The following is a 17,233-nucleotide window of genomic DNA, read 5'->3' as shown; positions in this document are numbered from 1 at the left end:
CTTGGACACATGACTCATCAATTATTGTAAAACTATTGTGGAATTGTGCATCAGTCCACATTCTGAAGTCTTTTTCACTTTATGTATGTATACATGACTTCTCAACTATTGTGGAACTATCGAAGAGTTACGTGTATCAGTCCATTTTTGGAACGATGAGTCAACTGCTTGTGAAATTTTTGTCATCAGAGTAAATTTGGAACAATTTTACGCATGTTTAGACATTATTTAGTAATTCCCTGAAATTGGCAGGTTGCCCGTGGTTAAGACCGCCCCTGCTCCTACTCTCACACTGCGTTTTCAAATCCAACTGACGGGCTCCGTGCTGTCATGGCCATCAACAACTTTGGGACCGCCTTCATGCAAAGCAGGTCCCCATCATTGGCTGTCCACGGCTCTGGGCGTGCCATCTTCTGGGCCATCCCCAATAAAAAGTCTATCCCCTTTACAATAACTCACAGCTGATCTCGCCACCATGACCTGCAGTGTGCCGGCCAAACAGTCCGTGCTGTCTCATAAAGCCCAATGCACTTTCCAGTTGTATCTTTGTACAAGTCATCACCCGGCCTCGCTTGAAAACAGCAAGTTGTACGCAACAAACTTACTCTGCACTGTCTCCTCAGTGCAAATTTTACAATTCGATTGACTTCCATACAAATAGCTATTACAAGAGGAATGTATACAACACCATCACACAGTCCATACTTTTCTTACCACAATCTAGCGATCAATTCCCCCCCCCCCCCCCACTCCACATAACACAATTATATCCGGTCGCAATGCTTTGTCTTTTATGTTCACGCTCGATGGGATCATCAGGTCGTATGCGAGTGTTACTTCCTTGTTTTCAACGATTGCTTTTGGTTCATGTTTCCATGAGGGTTCTGAAACTGAGATATTGAAATTTTTGCAGAGGTACCAGTCAGTGGATTACTTGACATACTTTGTTGTGCCTTTGTTTCTACAGCTGTTCTGACATGAGTTTTTTTTTTTTTACTTCTCGGTTGGTGACTCGTGCTTCATTTCTACATTGTAGAACCTACACCTGTCCAATTGACTCAGTCCTGCCATTTTCTTAAAGCCATTGTTATAGTGTCCTTGGTCTCGGGCATTTATTATGATTCGTTCTCCATCCCAATTGAGCTGACCGCTTTTTAGCCATTCCTATAAGGCCTTCTTTGTCTATGACCAATCTGTCCAACTTTAAAAACAAAAAATCTCCGCTCTTTTATCATTCTCTCAGTTGTTCATCTGTTGATATTTAGTTTAATATATCTATGATGTCTTTTTTTGCAATGGTTGAGGCTGTATTTGTCGCCGTTTCGGTTTCATGTGTGACATCTTCCATTCGCACTGTCTTTGGAAATTTTTTGCAAGGTGGGTTAGGGGTACCTTTTCTGGTTTGCTGTCTTCGTGTTTGCATGCAAATTGGGTTCAGTAGTCTGTTGAACTTCTCAGGTATTCAGCCAATCCCACAATTGTCACTTTGTGCATGTTGGTTGAGCTACATCAGGACGCTGACTTCATCTCAGCAAGTACATTCTTGGGACGCATGGATTTTGGAGAACATTTTGTGGTTTGGGAGGAGTTTTCTTGTTTTGATATCCAGTTTATTATTCCACAGCTGTTTTACACTACCAGGATTGCAAGTTGGTTTATGGCCTTGATTTTGCTTCTTGGGGAGAGGCATGTCTTCAGAATCATCCTCAATCTATGCAGGTATTCTTTGGTAATTGTTTTGCGCATTTGTTTGACATATTTGGTGTCCCCTTCTACTCCAAGGTATTTGTATGATACTTCATTGTCTAGTTCCTGTGTTGCTTTATTTCATTCGATTTTTATGTTGTCTGTTTGTTGGTTTATCTTATACGAATTTGCACTTAGCACACTTATCCAGGCCAAATTACATTTGAATGTCATCAGAGTAGTGTGTGTGTGTAAGTTTGTGTGTCTCCAAGATGAGAGTCCTTGTCACTGCAATACACAATGATGTGCTGTTGTTGGCTGTGTCACCCTTCCTTGTTGTTTTCCCCGATGTTCTTCCATTCATTGCTTAAAATTATTTCTAGTTTCACATCTGCAGGGCTTGTGGCAGTCCTTGCAAATGTCAATGATTCACCATTGTGCATTGGTACAAGGTTGACCACTTTTTCGAGCAACTGTACCGGGTCTTTTCCGGCATAAAATCGAAGAATAAAAATGGCTCTTTTGGATGAGAAATCCTTGGAAAGCAATGAAAATCTGGTCGAGAAAATAAATAAATGTTTTTTTTTTTTTTAACTTGGTGAGATGAAAAAAAATCGGACCACCTGTGCTGAAGCTCACCTGGATCAGAAGCAAGTCGCTCAACCCCCCCCCCCCCCCAAGACACACTGAGACCCTGAATTTTTTAATTCCATTAACAAACCTTGGTACATGATGGGTGATGAAGGTTATGGTCAAGTTTCATCAAAATCGTGTATAGTTTTGGAGAAGAGAGCAAATGCCTATTTTAGGGTGAGGGGTGGTCATAAAACCCCCTTAGATCCCCTTAATGAGCGCAGATTTTGATGCGGTCGATACACCCTCGTTGGGTATTATATATGAAGCTTGTGGCCAAGTTTTATCAAAATTGTGTGTTTGATTCAAGCAATCATGAAAAAAAGTGTTTTGCAGACTGAATGACACTCACTCACTCACCTACCTACGGACACTGCCCGATCGCATAAGCTCACCTGAATAAAGTCCAGGTGAGCTGAAAAAGCAAGTTTTGCAATGTGGTCAACCAGACATGACTGATAACAAGAACATTTCAGCTCTTCCATTAGCCAAACATTAATTTAGAGTCAATTTTTGACATGGAATAAACAAAACATTTTGCAGAATTTTCCTACATTCTGCTCTTACAAAACGATTTTGAAACCCTTCAAATGAACATTTGCACCTTACTTTTCTACTGCCCTGGACTTACTGACCACCTCTTGTAGTGCAAAACATCACTCTTACAGCAAGAATCCAAAGCATGGAAATGAAATGAAATGATGAAAACCAGACACATATGAGATATAACTTGTAATTCGAGATTATCAAGAATGTCAAGCTGAAAGCCACCAAAATATAAAATATACACTACATGAAAGCAGAGAATCAATAATAATACATGCTTTCAACATTTCCATGAAACAGGAATTTGGGGGAGGAAAGAAATACATTGAAACATTTATTGATAAACTTGGAATATGAAAGTTTTGGTTTTGTTCTTGTCCTGCCAGCAATGTGAATGACAAGACTTGAGAAACCTGTGTAAAATGTGGATATTACAAAGTAAATGCCATTGCAAGTCAACACGAGTTATGTGGGATGCAACGTCATATTTACCATTTTCTTATGACCCCTCAAAATATCCAGACAAATGGTCTTTTGTGCAACCCAATTTGCACATTGACACTTGATTTTTGAAAAAGAAATGGAGGAATACAATCTTGTATTCATTTCAAAAGCTGCTTGCACAATTAGGCTTCAACCAGATGACAAATTATTCCACTTGCAAGAAATAACCACCATTTGAGAAATTTGAGGGTTAAGGAATTGTATAAAATTTGAGATTGTATAAATTCTCATCTAATTGGGTGGCTGGAAGGATAGCTCAGAGGTGTGCGCACACCCTTTTAAGTTGTCTAGCCAGGGTTGGAATCTCAACCGAGCAATAAACGGTCATCCCAGTGTTTCACAGAAGGGTTGATGCATCCATGTGCACGACATCCATTGGAAGGACCCATCTGCCAGCAGTGGCCATTGATGGACATTAAGTATCCCCTAGTGCATTCACAAAAAGTGAGTTATCGCCGGCACCGTGAACAAACTACAAATTCCTGCAACGTTCAGTCTAATATCGTGACAGAGTAGCGATCTGTCCATGATTGGTTCTCAACTACAAATGTTGCAATTTATCATCATCATCCAGAAGCTCTCTCAAGAGTATGGGCTTCTGTTATTATTAATAATCCAATTGGAATCCATTGGCCCACTTGTGCTTGCATTCAGCTGCGCCACACATCACAAATGGGGCAGGCAACAAAATGAATGCTCAATTAAAGTGGTGAGCTCATGTAAGAGGTAAAAATTGGAGAAGGGTGTGGTTGCAAGGAGCAACTTAAAATTCGCTGATGAGGCAGCGAATTAGGACACCGAGGGTACGAACGAGGTGGAATAAATCAATATTAATCAATGCGAGTTTTTTTTTCTATTTATCTTTAAAAATGGAAGTGTTTATTTTGTTACTTGTTAATGCAATGCTTAAATAATGCTTTCAACCAACCTTGACATTAATAATAATAATAATAATAATAATAATAATAAAATAAAAAAACGGAAATTTCATCACACAAAATAAAACATTTCAAGTTGATAGCAACTTCCTTTTCATCTCAGATCTGAGCAGTGTGTACAGAGATGATTCTGTGAGAAGTTTGCCTTTGACCCACGGCTGGGGTATAAGGCACACAGATGTCACTGTTATGTGCCCACGTGCCTTTCACGAGCAAGAAAAACTAACAAGAGTGTAAGTTTGGAGCAAACAAGGATTCAGGAAGGTGGTGTGCAAACCACATAAAAGTAAATGTTGAACGATGCCTGCACATGCACGTGCACAAACACCTTGCCAGACTGCTCGAGAGAAGAATCATCTGATGGGAAGAACTCCTAAAGGCACTCACTTGTACACATTGTTAAACCTTGAAGCATCAGACCTTGTTTTTGGAAAGAAAAAGGAGGGGTGGGGGGCAGGAGTTGGGGAAGATCTCCAAACTGCCTCTAAATAAGTTTTACCCCAAAAGTGTTAAAAAAAAAAAACCACACTGCATTTCAAAAATTGCACATACATCAATTAAATAAGCTGCTTTCAGCTGTACACAATGCAAATGAAAAACACTTGTATTGGATACAATATGCATTGCAGCAAACTATACGGATGAAACCATGGCAATCAACCCTCGATTGTCACCACAATATAATTGCATTTCTCAGCTGCCAACCAATTCATGTCAAAAGCAATGGCTCAAAGCAGAAAAGCAGTGGCTTAACCTGTGTTTATGTTGGCCTCAGTTTCAACATACCGAACAGATGTCTGTTGTAAGAACATAGGAGTTACATTAAGGATGCCTAAAATTTGGCATGGTCTTGCTCCATGGAAAAGGGCAGTGCAGGGGGATAAACAAGTGGAGCAAGAATAAAGGGGGTAAGGCACAAAATAAGGGGCAGGTATTGAAGTTGAAAATAGCTCCAAACGTTTTATGCAATATGCTGAAAAAAAATTAAGGCAGTCATAAGGTAAACACCGAATTATTACACACCACTGCAACTACAGGAATTTATCTGCAGATCCAAACTGACAACTGTGAATGAAGTTTACGAACTCGCAGACATTCACACACAAATCTATCAACAATAAAAGCATCACGTTTTATGTAAGGGGTTATGAAAAAAACAGAAAAACCCACTCGCCTACACCCGGAAAAAAAATAAATAAAAACAATGCAATTTATAAAGTTGAAACGTGAAAATAAGAAACTCCCTTGCAACCGATACAATGTCTAAATGACTCAAAAAGGCCAATTATTTAGGGTCTTTAGGTGTGGAGCTGAGTAAAAGTTTTTCAGCAGGCCTCAATACCTCACGGTCAAGCATCGAAGCAAGGAGGCGAGCTCGATCCTGGGGCAGAGGTGTATGGGAAGTAGCAAGATGTGATGCACCACTCCGTCGTCCCAGTGCCTCAAAATCGCAGAGTGGACAACGAAAAAGGCGGACCGATCGGCCATCACGTGCAAAGTGTGTACGCACATGCCTTTCTAATTGGTCAGCAGCACCAAAGCGACGAGCGCATAATGAACAACAAAGGCGCGACCAGTCACATGCAAGGTGAAACGCACCTGGCAAGGCTCGAGCATGGCCTGGCTTTGACATGACAGACTTAGAAGATCGTTTTGTGGAAAGAGTCTTTTCTGTGGCTGGGAATGATGAAGACTGTGTTGTGGCTGATGCAACTGTATTTAAAGTGCCGTGGATTTTGTAGAGATGGCGCAAAGTATTGCTCCACTGCCGAAATGTCTTACCACATACAGGGCATGCATCATTGTGAGTAAGACGTTTTGGTAAAACAGCCATCCCTGGTAATGACTCAGGATTTTCATGTTTTGATGGAGAAAGGCCAATGTTTGTGGATGACACAGTTGCTGTGATTATGGTCCCTCCTGGCGGGAGAAATGCGGTGCTGGCAGGTGCAGTGAAGAAGGGGGGGTCAGAGACCTGCGAAGCGAATGAGGTGGAGGCGGGAGCAGCGAACGAGGCGGAGGCGGGAGCAGCGAACGAGGCGGAGGTGGGAGCAGCGAACAAGGAGGAGGCGGGAGCAGCGAAGGAGGCGGAGGCGGGAGCAGCGAAGGAGGTGGAGGCGGGAGCAGCGAAGGAGGCGGAGGCGGGAGCAGCGAACGAGGCGGAGGCGGGAGCAGCGAACGAGGCGGAGGCGGGAGAAGCGAACGAGGCAGAGGCGGGAGAAGCGAACGAGGCGGAAGTGGGAGCAGCAAACGAGGCGGAGGTGGGAGCAGTGAAAGAGGAGGAGGCGGGAGCAGTGAAGGAGGCGGAGGCGGGAGCAGCGAACGAGGCGGAGGCGGGAGCAGCGAACGAGGAGGAGGCAGAGATGGGAGCAGCGAATGAGGAGGAGGCAGAGATGGGAGCAGCGAACGAGGCGGAGGCAGAGATTGTTGCAGCGAACGAGGCGGAGGCAGAAATGGGAGCAGCGAATGAGGCGGAGGCAGAAATGGGAGCAGCGAATGAGGTAGAGGTGGGGGAAGGTGCACCAAACAAGGCGGAGGAGGAGGCGGGTGAACCGAATGTGGCAAAGGAGGAGGCAGGCGCTCCTAATGAGGCTGAGGAGGGGACGGGTGTACTGAATGAGGTGGAGGAGGGGGAGGTCAAACCAAACAATGGGGGGGAGAGGGCAGGTGGACCGAACGAGGTCGGTTCGGCGAACGAGGTGGAGAAGGGTGTGGGCGTACCAAAACTGCAGGTGGCCGGTGCATCGAACGAGGCGTAGACCGGTGCTGAGAATGTGGACAAGTTGGCCGTGGCGAACGAGGAAGTCAATGATGAGGCAGTGAATGAAGACACGGAGGGCGCGTCGAATGAGGACATGGGGAATGAGGGTATGTTGGTCGCGGTGAACGATGGGTCGGGCAAGGCGAAGGACGAGTCTTGCAAGGCGAAGGAGAGATCGGGCATGGCAAACGAGCGGTCAGGCAAGGCGAACGAGTGGCTGGGCACCGCGAAGGAGGGATTGTCGAATGAAGGCTCGTAGGACGCGGCCAACGAGGGCTCGTCGGGCGCGGCCAACGAGGGCTCGTCGGGCGCGGCCAACGAGGGCTCGTCGGGCGCGGCCAACGAGGGCTCGTCGGGCGCGGCCAACGAGGGCTCGTCGGGCGCGGCCAACGAGGGCTCGTCGGGCGCGGCCAACGAGGGCTCGTCGGGCGCGGCCAACGAGGGCTCGTCGGGCGCGGCCAACGAGGGCTCGTCGGGTGTGGCCAACGAGGGCTCAGCCGAGGGCTCGTAGGGCGCGGCCAACGAGGGCTCGTAGGGCGTGACCAACGAGGGCTCGTAGGGCGCAGGCAACGATGGCTCGAAGGGCACGGCCAACGATGGCTCGAAGGGCGCGGCCAACGATGGCTCAAAGGGCGCGGCCAACGATGGCTCGAAGGGCGCGGCCAACGATGGCTCGAAGGGCGCGGCCAACGATGGCTCGAAGGGCGCGGCCAACGATGGCTCGAAGGGCGCGGCCAACGATGGCTCGAAGGGCGCGGCCAACGATGGCTCCAAGGGCGCGGCCAACGATGGCTCGTAGGGCACGGCCAACGAGGGTGTGGTGAACGAAGGCGCGTCAGGTACGGTGAACGAGGGCTTGCTGAGAGTGGCAATCGAGGATTCGGCAAACGCGGGCATGTCTCGCGAGGCGAACGAGGGCTCGCCAAACGAAGACGCATCGGGCGCGTCAATTGAGGACGTGTCTGGTGTGCCAAGTGAGGACATGTCGGGTACAGTTATGACATCTACATATGCTGCAATGTTGGCACCAGGAGATAATGCAATGACATCTTGTGAGGGCCATGAACCAGTACAATCAGGTGGTGAAACAATATTCCCCACAGGCTGTGAAATGCTACCACCTACAGGTGGTGAACCGTCATTTGCTGATGCTGTTGTTGCTGTGGCGACAGTGCCTTTCAGCATCCTTTGAGCATATGCCTCCTTATGCAGGGTACGCATGTGGCATGAAACACCACGGGCATCCAAAAATAATTTGGCACAAACAGGGCAAGGTTTGCGTCTGGCTGGAGAAGAGATTGCAGTGGATTTCCGCTTGGCGAAGGATGTTGGGAGTTCTTTGGCGGGGTGTGGACTTTCATTGCACTCAGGTTTCTGATCATCATTAATGCTCATAATCCCAGCCTGCCCCTGCTTGGTACCACTTAAAACAAAGGTAGATTGAGATTGTATAGTTTTAAATCTTGAATAAGGTTTAGACATTGAAGAGCAATAATTGTTGACAGAAAGACAAGAAGTATTGGTTGAAACAGCAGTTTCTGGGGTTGTGGAGACATTTGCCGTTATGGGTGCCGTTTCAAATGCAGAGATAAATGAGGTTGGATCTCCAAGAGGCAGCATGGTTTGATGAGGTTCAGTCTCGTTATTTTTCCTTTGATGACCACTCCGCAAATGTGCCAGCCATTCGTTGCTGCTGAAAAACTTACGGTCACAATAATGACATTTCTTTCGTCGAGATGATGAGGAATCCGTTGCCAGTGGTCCACCAGTGGTATCTGCTGTCTGCTCAGTGTGCATCTTGGCCACATGCAATCTGAGGCCAATTTTTGATGTAAATGTGCCTTTGCAAAGATTGCACCGGAACTGCTTTCTGGGCTTCTTGGGACGATCTCGCCATGACTGGGTAGATGCCTCAGTGTTGTTCACCAACTGTGGACATGCAAGAATGTTATTCATTTGTTCAGCATTTGCAAGGGGAAACCACAACATGTTTGGTTGACTTGCAGTACAAAAGAATAACAGTTGTGAATGTGCAGTTAATTTTTGTTGCTATTTTCCTTCATCTTCATAATTCTTACAGGCAATAAACTACTGTTAGATCCCGGTTTACGTCGGGGATGCATTCCTGAAAGGTGCGGTGAATATCAAACTATGTAAACTGAGGCAATTTTTCTCATAAGAATTATGCATTTCAATAAAATAGACATTATCAAAGCTTTTCAACTTGCACTCCTCAGGGTAAAACCACAAGCAGATGAAGAAGAAGCACCAAAATCTCGTTTATAAAGTTGCAATGTAATGTCCTCAATGTTGATTAGTTGAGAGAAAGAAAGCATAGGATTACCTGATTGGTGGAACTAGAAACCATCATGAATAATGAGTAAGCGGAAGTGAACCATCATAAATAATGATTAGGTGGAGATGAATCGCAAAAGTACCAGCGGAAACATAATGCTAATTAGCTGAGGGCAAGTTTGGGGGTGGGGGGGGTTCATGATGATGTTCATGATGACTCAATGTTGACTGTGGTGGAGTTGTCACACAGTTAAGCCATCACAGTCAGAATAGATAGAAAATTCAGACAAATTATTTCTGTCCACATCGAATAAGGTTGGTTGTCCTGATGAATGTGGTCTCCTTTGCACGAAGGTGAGTGAAACTGCGTCCTCCAGGCAGGATTTTAAACCAGCCGACATGATATTGCTCTGCACACTGAGGATTATTCAGTAAATGGTAACCAATTGTAGAGGTACAGGGAATAGTTGTCAGACTATGTACATTCTTACAAGCCCGAGCTGGTTGTCTGTTCGGTTGACTGACCCCATCTGATCCCCAAAGGGACATGTTGTTCAATGCGATCCTTCAATCTCAAAGATGTGCGGTCCACATATCAAGCATCACACTTGCACTGAAATATTCTTACTTGTATGAGAGGAGGGCAGAACATCTTTTTGGACTGACGGAAGCAACCAGCGGGTAGTGAAAGTCACTCATGGTTGATCAGCATAGTAAGAATGGGACACCGTCTGTTTGATCTGGTTTTCATCTGTTGAGACACTTTGCCTTTCCAAGGTAGACGTAGGTCTACCAAACATTTACCAGGTCAGATTAGAGGATTCTTTGGTGGGTCCAGGAATTTGTTTGTGTGTGTGTGTGTGTGTGTGTGTGTGTGTATTTTGTATATATATATATATATATATATATATATATATATATATATATATATATATATATATATATATATATATATATATATATATATATATATATACATATATATATATATATATATATATACATATATATACATACATACATACATACATACATACATACATATATACATACATATATTCCAATATATATTCTATATATATATATATATATATATATATATATATATATATATATATATATATATATATATATATATATATATTCCAATATATTCCAATATATTCTATATATTCCAATATATAGAATTGGGGGCTATATATTCCAATAACTAAAATCCGTTGATTGAAACGCACATTACTAATGACAATTTATATGTTTCCAGGTGGTAACATGACGAGAACACCGAAACGAAGAAGAATTTCCCAGCGATAACCAGAAGTCCGTGCACAAAGGAACGCAAGCCAACAGCTGCAGTTGCCAGTGGTCCCACGAGCCTACATGAACAATGAAAATGTGTTCTTCCTTGAAACAGATATTGGAGAAATGGAAATAGCATGTAACTACTGTGAGGCAAAAAAATTCGTTGGCAAGCCACCAGGATTTTGCTGTGCAAGTGGAAAAATCCAATTGGATTTATTCCCAACGCCACCTAAATATCTGCTGTCACTGCTCAACGGAACAAATAATGATTCTGACCATTTCCTTCAGAACATAGTCTATAAAATAGCGCATTTCAAATGATGAGCTTTGGCTGCACTAGACGACAGATTCATGGATGGGATCCCAATTTTACTGTCCAAGGTCAAGTGTGTCACAAAATTGGAAGTCTCCATCCGCAAGACAATACGCCTCGACAGTTTCTGCAAATTTATTTCATTCACAGCAGACGAGCTGAACATGAAGCACGTGTGGCCATTGGTACTGGTAGGAAACCACACATCGTAACGAAGCTCACAGAGTTATTGCATGAGAACAACAAATATGTCAGAAACCTGAAAACGGCTGTTGAAAGCATGAACCAAGACGGAAGAGAAGATCTTAGAGTTGTCCATCCACGAAAACAAGCAGCCGGCCACACAACATCCTCGCCGTTACAACGCACCATCCGGTGATGAAGTAGGCATACTAATGCCGAACGAACCAACTGCGACCAGAGATATTGTGTTACACCAGCGTGATGGAGCATTACAGCATATATCAGAATTACACCGTGCGTACAACACTCTGCAGTACCCAATCCTGTTTCCTGATGTCACAGACGGATGGAGCGTATATTTTCAGTCAGCCGCTGCACGAAAATAACGCAAATTCAGTTTTACGCATACCATATCATGTGTCGACAGACTAATCATTTGTTACTGTGCCGCAGACTGTTCCAGCAATTTTTAGGTGACATGTACTGTAAGATAGAAACAGAACGATTACATTTTCTCAGACGGGAACAGAAAGCTCTAAGAGCGGACAGCTACCAAAACTTCAGAGACGCTATATTTAATAACGACTGTGATCCGCGGAACGTGGGGCAAAGGATCGTGTTACCATCTACATTCATGGGCAGTCCGTGCTATATGCACGAGCGCACCCAAGATGCCATCGCATACATGCGGAAGTATGGCAGACCAGATCTGTTCATAACCTCTACTACTAATCCGAAATGGTCAGAAATTACAGAAAATCTTCTACCGAAACAAACAGCATCAGACCGGCCAGATATCGTCTGTCGTGTTTTTCATTTGAAATTGAAGAAACTGATTGATCTGTTGAAGAATGGAGCTGTAGGTGACTTGCTGGCATGGCTGTATTCTATCAAATTCCAGAAAAGAGGCTCCCTCATGTGCACATACTACTCTGGCTGTCCCCAGGAAGCAAAATCAGACCCGACGATATTGATCAAGTCATATCTGCGGAAATACCATGTCCGGATTCGGAATTTCAACTGCATGAACTGGTGAAATGCAACATGATCCATGGACCATGCGACTCTTTCAACGGAAACAGTCCATGTATGAGGGACGGATCCTGCTCAAAAATGATCCCGAAGGATTTTATGGAAGCGACGGAACAAGGGCAAGATAGCTATCCCAAGTACCGCAGGCGTACCCCAGAGGACGGAGGGAATGTAATTGCAATCACCAAGATTCCAAATGGACAGCGCATCGAGCACGTTATAGACAATCGGTGGGTTGTACCTCACAACCCTTGGCTTTTAAAACAAATGAAGTGCCACACGAACGTTGAAATTTGTACTTCAGTCAAAAGTGTGAAATATATGCTGAAGTATATAAACAAGGGAAGGTGACCAAGTGATCTTCACTATTGAAGGTGGACAAAATAATGATGAAATACAACAATATCAAGAAGCCAGGTTCGTGGGTGCCATGGAAGCTGCTCACCGAATCTTGGGCTTTCTGATGCATGAACACTATCCACCAGTGATGCAGCTGGCTATCCACCTGGAGAATGGCCAGCGAGTGTATTTTGACAATAGCAATGCTGATGCCCACGCCAGAGCACCAAAGACAACTCTGACAGAATTCTTCACTATTTGCCATACGGAAGAGTTCGCGAAAACTCACTCATCTCAAAGTTCCAGAGTATTACACGTGGGATTCTTGCAACAAAAAGTGGAATCGACGCAAGAGGGGAACTCCCGAACCACAATTCCCTGGTGTATTCAGAAGCCCTGCTATCGGTAGAGTTTACACGGTCAATCCCAAACAATCAGAGTGCTATTTTTTTACGCATGCTGCTTCACCAGGAACATGGTCCGACATCTTTCGAAGATAGCAGGAGATATGAAGGTGTAATCCAACCAACTTTTCGAGAGGAATGTCTGGCGAAGAGACTTGCAGAGGATATCAACCACCTACATAATGCCTTGCGAGAGACAACTATTGGACAGAGCCGGCAAAGTCTTCGGAAATTATTCATTGTCCTGTTGATTTTTTGTGAACCAAGTAACCCACTCGCACTCTAGAATTATCATAAAGCTGTGTTAGTAGAGGATTCTTTCCATCGCCACAACGTTCATGTTGACGATAACCACGCAGGGGAAATGTATAATCTTTGCTTGATGGAAATAGAAAACCACATCATCGCACAAGGAGGTCAAACTCTGGATAACTACAACCGTCCTATCATTGACTGAACAACGGCCGCAAACCACGCACAGGAGTACGTTCGGTACGCTAATTTCGAGTATGTGAACAAAACCAGTACATCAACAACCACGAGCATCAGCTGACGGCAAATCAGAGAGAAATATATGCTCTATTTCTCGACAAAGTAAACACACAGCGCTGCGGTATCACCTTTGTTGATGCTCCTGGAGGGACAGGTAAAACGTTCCTCTTGAATTTAATTCTCACAAAGATCAGATCGAATGGCCATATCGCTATTGCTACAGCATCGAGTGGTAGAGCCGCAACTTTACTAACAGGGGGATGTATTCTACATTCTGCCTTCAAAGTACCCCTGAATGCTCACAAACAAGATACACCAACCTGCTCTATGAAAAAAGGGACAGCAATCGCTCGAGTGATGAACAAAGCCAAAGCAATTATTGTGGACAAGGCTCCGATGACACACAGGGCCATGTATGAAGCGATCGATAGGAACCCTACAGGATATTTGTGGAAATTCAAAACCATTTGGTGGCATCCTGGAAATGTTCTGTGGAGACTTCCGCCAAATAATACCCATTGTGAAGCAAGGAACACGTGCAAACATAGTCGATGCGATGCTGAAGCGATCACCGTTATGGCGCAACGTTACAACGTACCGACTGCACGACAACATACGAGCAGTGCTTACAAACGACCCCACCGCTGCTAATTACGCCGACCTCCTCATGAACATTGGAGACGGTAACTACCCTGTTGAAAATAAACCGAACACCATCACTTTACCAGAAGGGATCCACCAGCAGGAAACTTCATCCAAATTAATCGAGGAAATCTATGTCAGATTAACAGGACGTACTCCAAACGACAACTGGTTGTTAGAACGAGCGATACTCGCACCTCTAAATGAAACAGTGGATGCTGTCAACTCTGCCGTCATTGACCGCTTCCCAGGAGAAGTCAAGATATATAATGCAATCAACAACACACTCACTCCAGAGGAAGTGGTGCATTTTCCCATTGAATTTCTGAATTCCATTGAAATATCAGGGATACCACCACACAAACTTAAGCTGAAAGTGGGCTGCCCAGTTATTGTTCTACGTTCATTGGATCCACCAAATATCATGAATGGCACCCGCTGTACAGTCTACCGAATGAGCCCAAATGTGATTAAAGTAATCCTGATTAATGGACCGGCAGCAGGAAAACATGCATTAATTCCAAGGATACCACTTATACCATCCGACAGTGACCTGCCATTCCAGTTCCGTAGATTACAATTTCCCTTACGACCTTGCTTGCCATGACAATAAACAAAGCACAGGGACAGACGTTCAGCATAATCGGACTACATCTGCGTTCACCTGTTTTCTCACATGGAATGTTGTATGTTGCGGCATCAAGAGTTGTATCAAGATCAAAGCTGCACGTTCATGCCCCAGACAAGAAAATGAGGAACGTTGTTTTTAAAAATGTGCTGCAGTAGATGACCGAAGAGACCCGTTCATAACAAAATTGACTCCACAGAAACTGTGAGTAACCGACATATGCTTTCATTTATAAATGAATTACCCGTCAAAGACGGGTACTTTGCTAGTATATATATATATATATATATATATATATATATATATATATATATATATATATATATATATATATATATATATATATATATATATATATATATATATATATATATATATATATATATATTGATGATATGTTCAGGATGCCCATTATCAAGAAGAATAGTCTTCATGGTCTCAATTTCAGCATGGAGTTTATCTATGGAGATCTTTCTTGCTCAATTGACCAATATACCAATCAATCCAATCTTACATCTGGAGGAACTGTAAGAGTCCCATCTAGTATACTGTCCGGTAAAAGGAGACTTGTGGTAGACTGTGGTTTTATAAGCGTCGGCCGATTTCTTGACCAAGACGTCCAAGAAGGGAAGTACGCCGGATCGTTCCACTCTGAGTTGAACTCTGGGGACGGATGGAGAGAGTTCAGGTTTGCCAAGAAGACTTTACATGCTAAGGTTGACTCAAAGACAGTAAATATATGATCCACGTACCAGTAATAGATCAGTACGTGGATAACACATGCTGATCTATTCATTATCGTGCAATGGAAGCCACATTCATCAGATCAAACAATCCCATTCTTTGTCGACAGAAAGAATTTGTCAGAACTTCATATCTATTCTGACTGTGATGGCTTGACTGTGTGACAACTCTACCATAGCCAACATTGAGTCATCATGAAAACCACCCCCCTCCCCCCAAACTAGCCCTCAGCTAATTGGTATTACGTTTCCGCTGGTACTTTTGCGATTCTTCTCAGCCTAATCATAATTCTTGATGATTCATTTCTGCCTACTCATAATTCATGATGCTCTATAGTTCCACCAATCAAGTGATCTTATTCTTTCTTTTTCTCAACAAATCAACATTGAAGACATTACATTGTAACTTTATAAACGGGAGCTTAGTGCTTCTTCTTCATCTGCTTGTTGTTTTGTCCTGAGGAATGCAAGTTGAAAAGCTTTGATAATGTCTATTTTATTGAAATGAACATTTAAATTTTGTTGTACGAATAAAATGTTCATAAGAATTAATGGAAGAAAAGGGGATGCGTTCCTCACGTCGCCACTTCACCGATTATATTTCGCTTTTTTACCTATGATATTCTCGTTTTGTTTTTTGTTGGACTGTTATATTAAAATATTTACACATACAAACAAAATAAATAAATTTCAGAGATTTATCCCATCTCATCTTCAGTTGTCCTACCCTTCCTCCCGCCCATGCACACTGAAGCTTGTGGCGAGGCAGTTTTCCTGAAACAACTTGCCTTCACCTCATAGAAGGCAAATCCAACTGAAGGCAATCTCATTTCCTTCCACAACGCTCGGAACAAGTGTGTGTCTACCCAGAGGAGAGCCAAGAAAACAACATCTTTCTAATTTCAAGTCTGAACTCTCAAACCTGTCTCCCTCTTACAAATCCTGGAAGCATCTAGTTAGTCTGATTCGGGTGTATGTTCCCCCTCCATCTCCTCCCATCCCTCAAATGGCTGCACAGCTAACACTGCAAGTGAAAAGGCTGAATGCTAAACTCCATGTTTGCTTCTAAATCTTGTGTCCCAAACCCATCCCTTTCTGTACCCACCTTACCCAGTCGCACCCAGCTGTTCCTGGACTCTGCGTCCTTTTCTACTGACAAGGTGGAGAGCTTACTGTCAAACCTCGACTCTGATTATGTAACCGGTCCAGACGGTATCAGCCCATGTGTCTTAGAAACCTGCTCTGCTGCTCTTGCTTATCCTCTCTATGTTCTATTCACCCTCTGATTTGCTCAAGGTCATCTGCCCTCTGCTTAGAAATAAGCTTGCATTACCGCTCTGCATAAAAAGGTGCAAAAAGAGATTCTTGCACCACAGACCAATCAGCCTTCTCCCAATCATCAGCAAGGTTATGAAATCCATCATCGCTTCCGCCATTAAATCCTTCGTCTTCTCCAATGGCCTGATTTCCGATCATCAATTTGGATTCAGATCAGGTCACTCTACCTGGGACTTGCTGCTGCTGCTTTCCCAACAATGGATGGAGGTCCTCAATGCCAGACATGAGATGAGAGCCATCTCCTGAGACATATTGCGTGCTTTTGGTACGGTCTGGCACCCCACCCTGCTCTCCAAACTCTTCTTATGGTATCCAAGGCAAATCTCCACTCATGGCTCGCAGACTTCCTCTCGTGTCACAGTCGTGTGGCCCTTAAGGGAATCCTCTCATCCCTCTTCCTGTCCAGGCTGGAATTCCTCAAAGCAGAGTTCTTGGCCCTGTTCTTTTTCTCGTT

General features: G+C 44.0%; 1 protein-coding gene and 1 long non-coding RNA gene across 12 annotated transcripts in view; one reads left to right on the top strand and one right to left on the bottom strand.

Moving 5' to 3' along the window:
* LOC147018052 (uncharacterized) overlaps window positions 1–17,233 on the top strand; it is a 73,895-nt gene that overhangs the window by 10,841 nt on the left and 45,821 nt on the right. Inside the window, exon 2 of the long non-coding RNA XR_015062235.1 lies at window positions 1,625–1,719. This is a non-coding gene — a long non-coding RNA (uncharacterized LOC147018052). The remainder of the gene's footprint in view (window positions 1–1,624; window positions 1,720–17,233) is intronic.
* Window positions 3,039–17,233, bottom strand: part of LOC147018051 (uncharacterized) — a 93,218-nt gene continuing 79,023 nt past the window's right edge. For all 11 annotated transcript variants that reach the window (XM_085897318.1, XM_085897316.1, XM_085897317.1 and 8 more), the window contains one exon: window positions 3,039–8,997. In XM_085897318.1, the coding sequence (XP_085753444.1) occupies window positions 5,593–8,997 (3,405 nt within the window). In that variant the 3' untranslated portion in view covers window positions 3,039–5,592. The remainder of the gene's footprint in view (window positions 8,998–17,233) is intronic.

The sequence above is a fragment of the Eptatretus burgeri genome, chromosome 10 (assembly GCF_056783735.1).
Source record: "Eptatretus burgeri isolate ZD-2024b chromosome 10, Ebu_testis_v1, whole genome shotgun sequence".
Classification (NCBI taxonomy): Eukaryota; Metazoa; Chordata; class Myxini; order Myxiniformes; family Myxinidae; genus Eptatretus; species Eptatretus burgeri.
The sequence above is the reverse complement of the archived record's forward strand: the minus strand, read 5'-3'. Positions and strand labels throughout refer to the sequence as shown.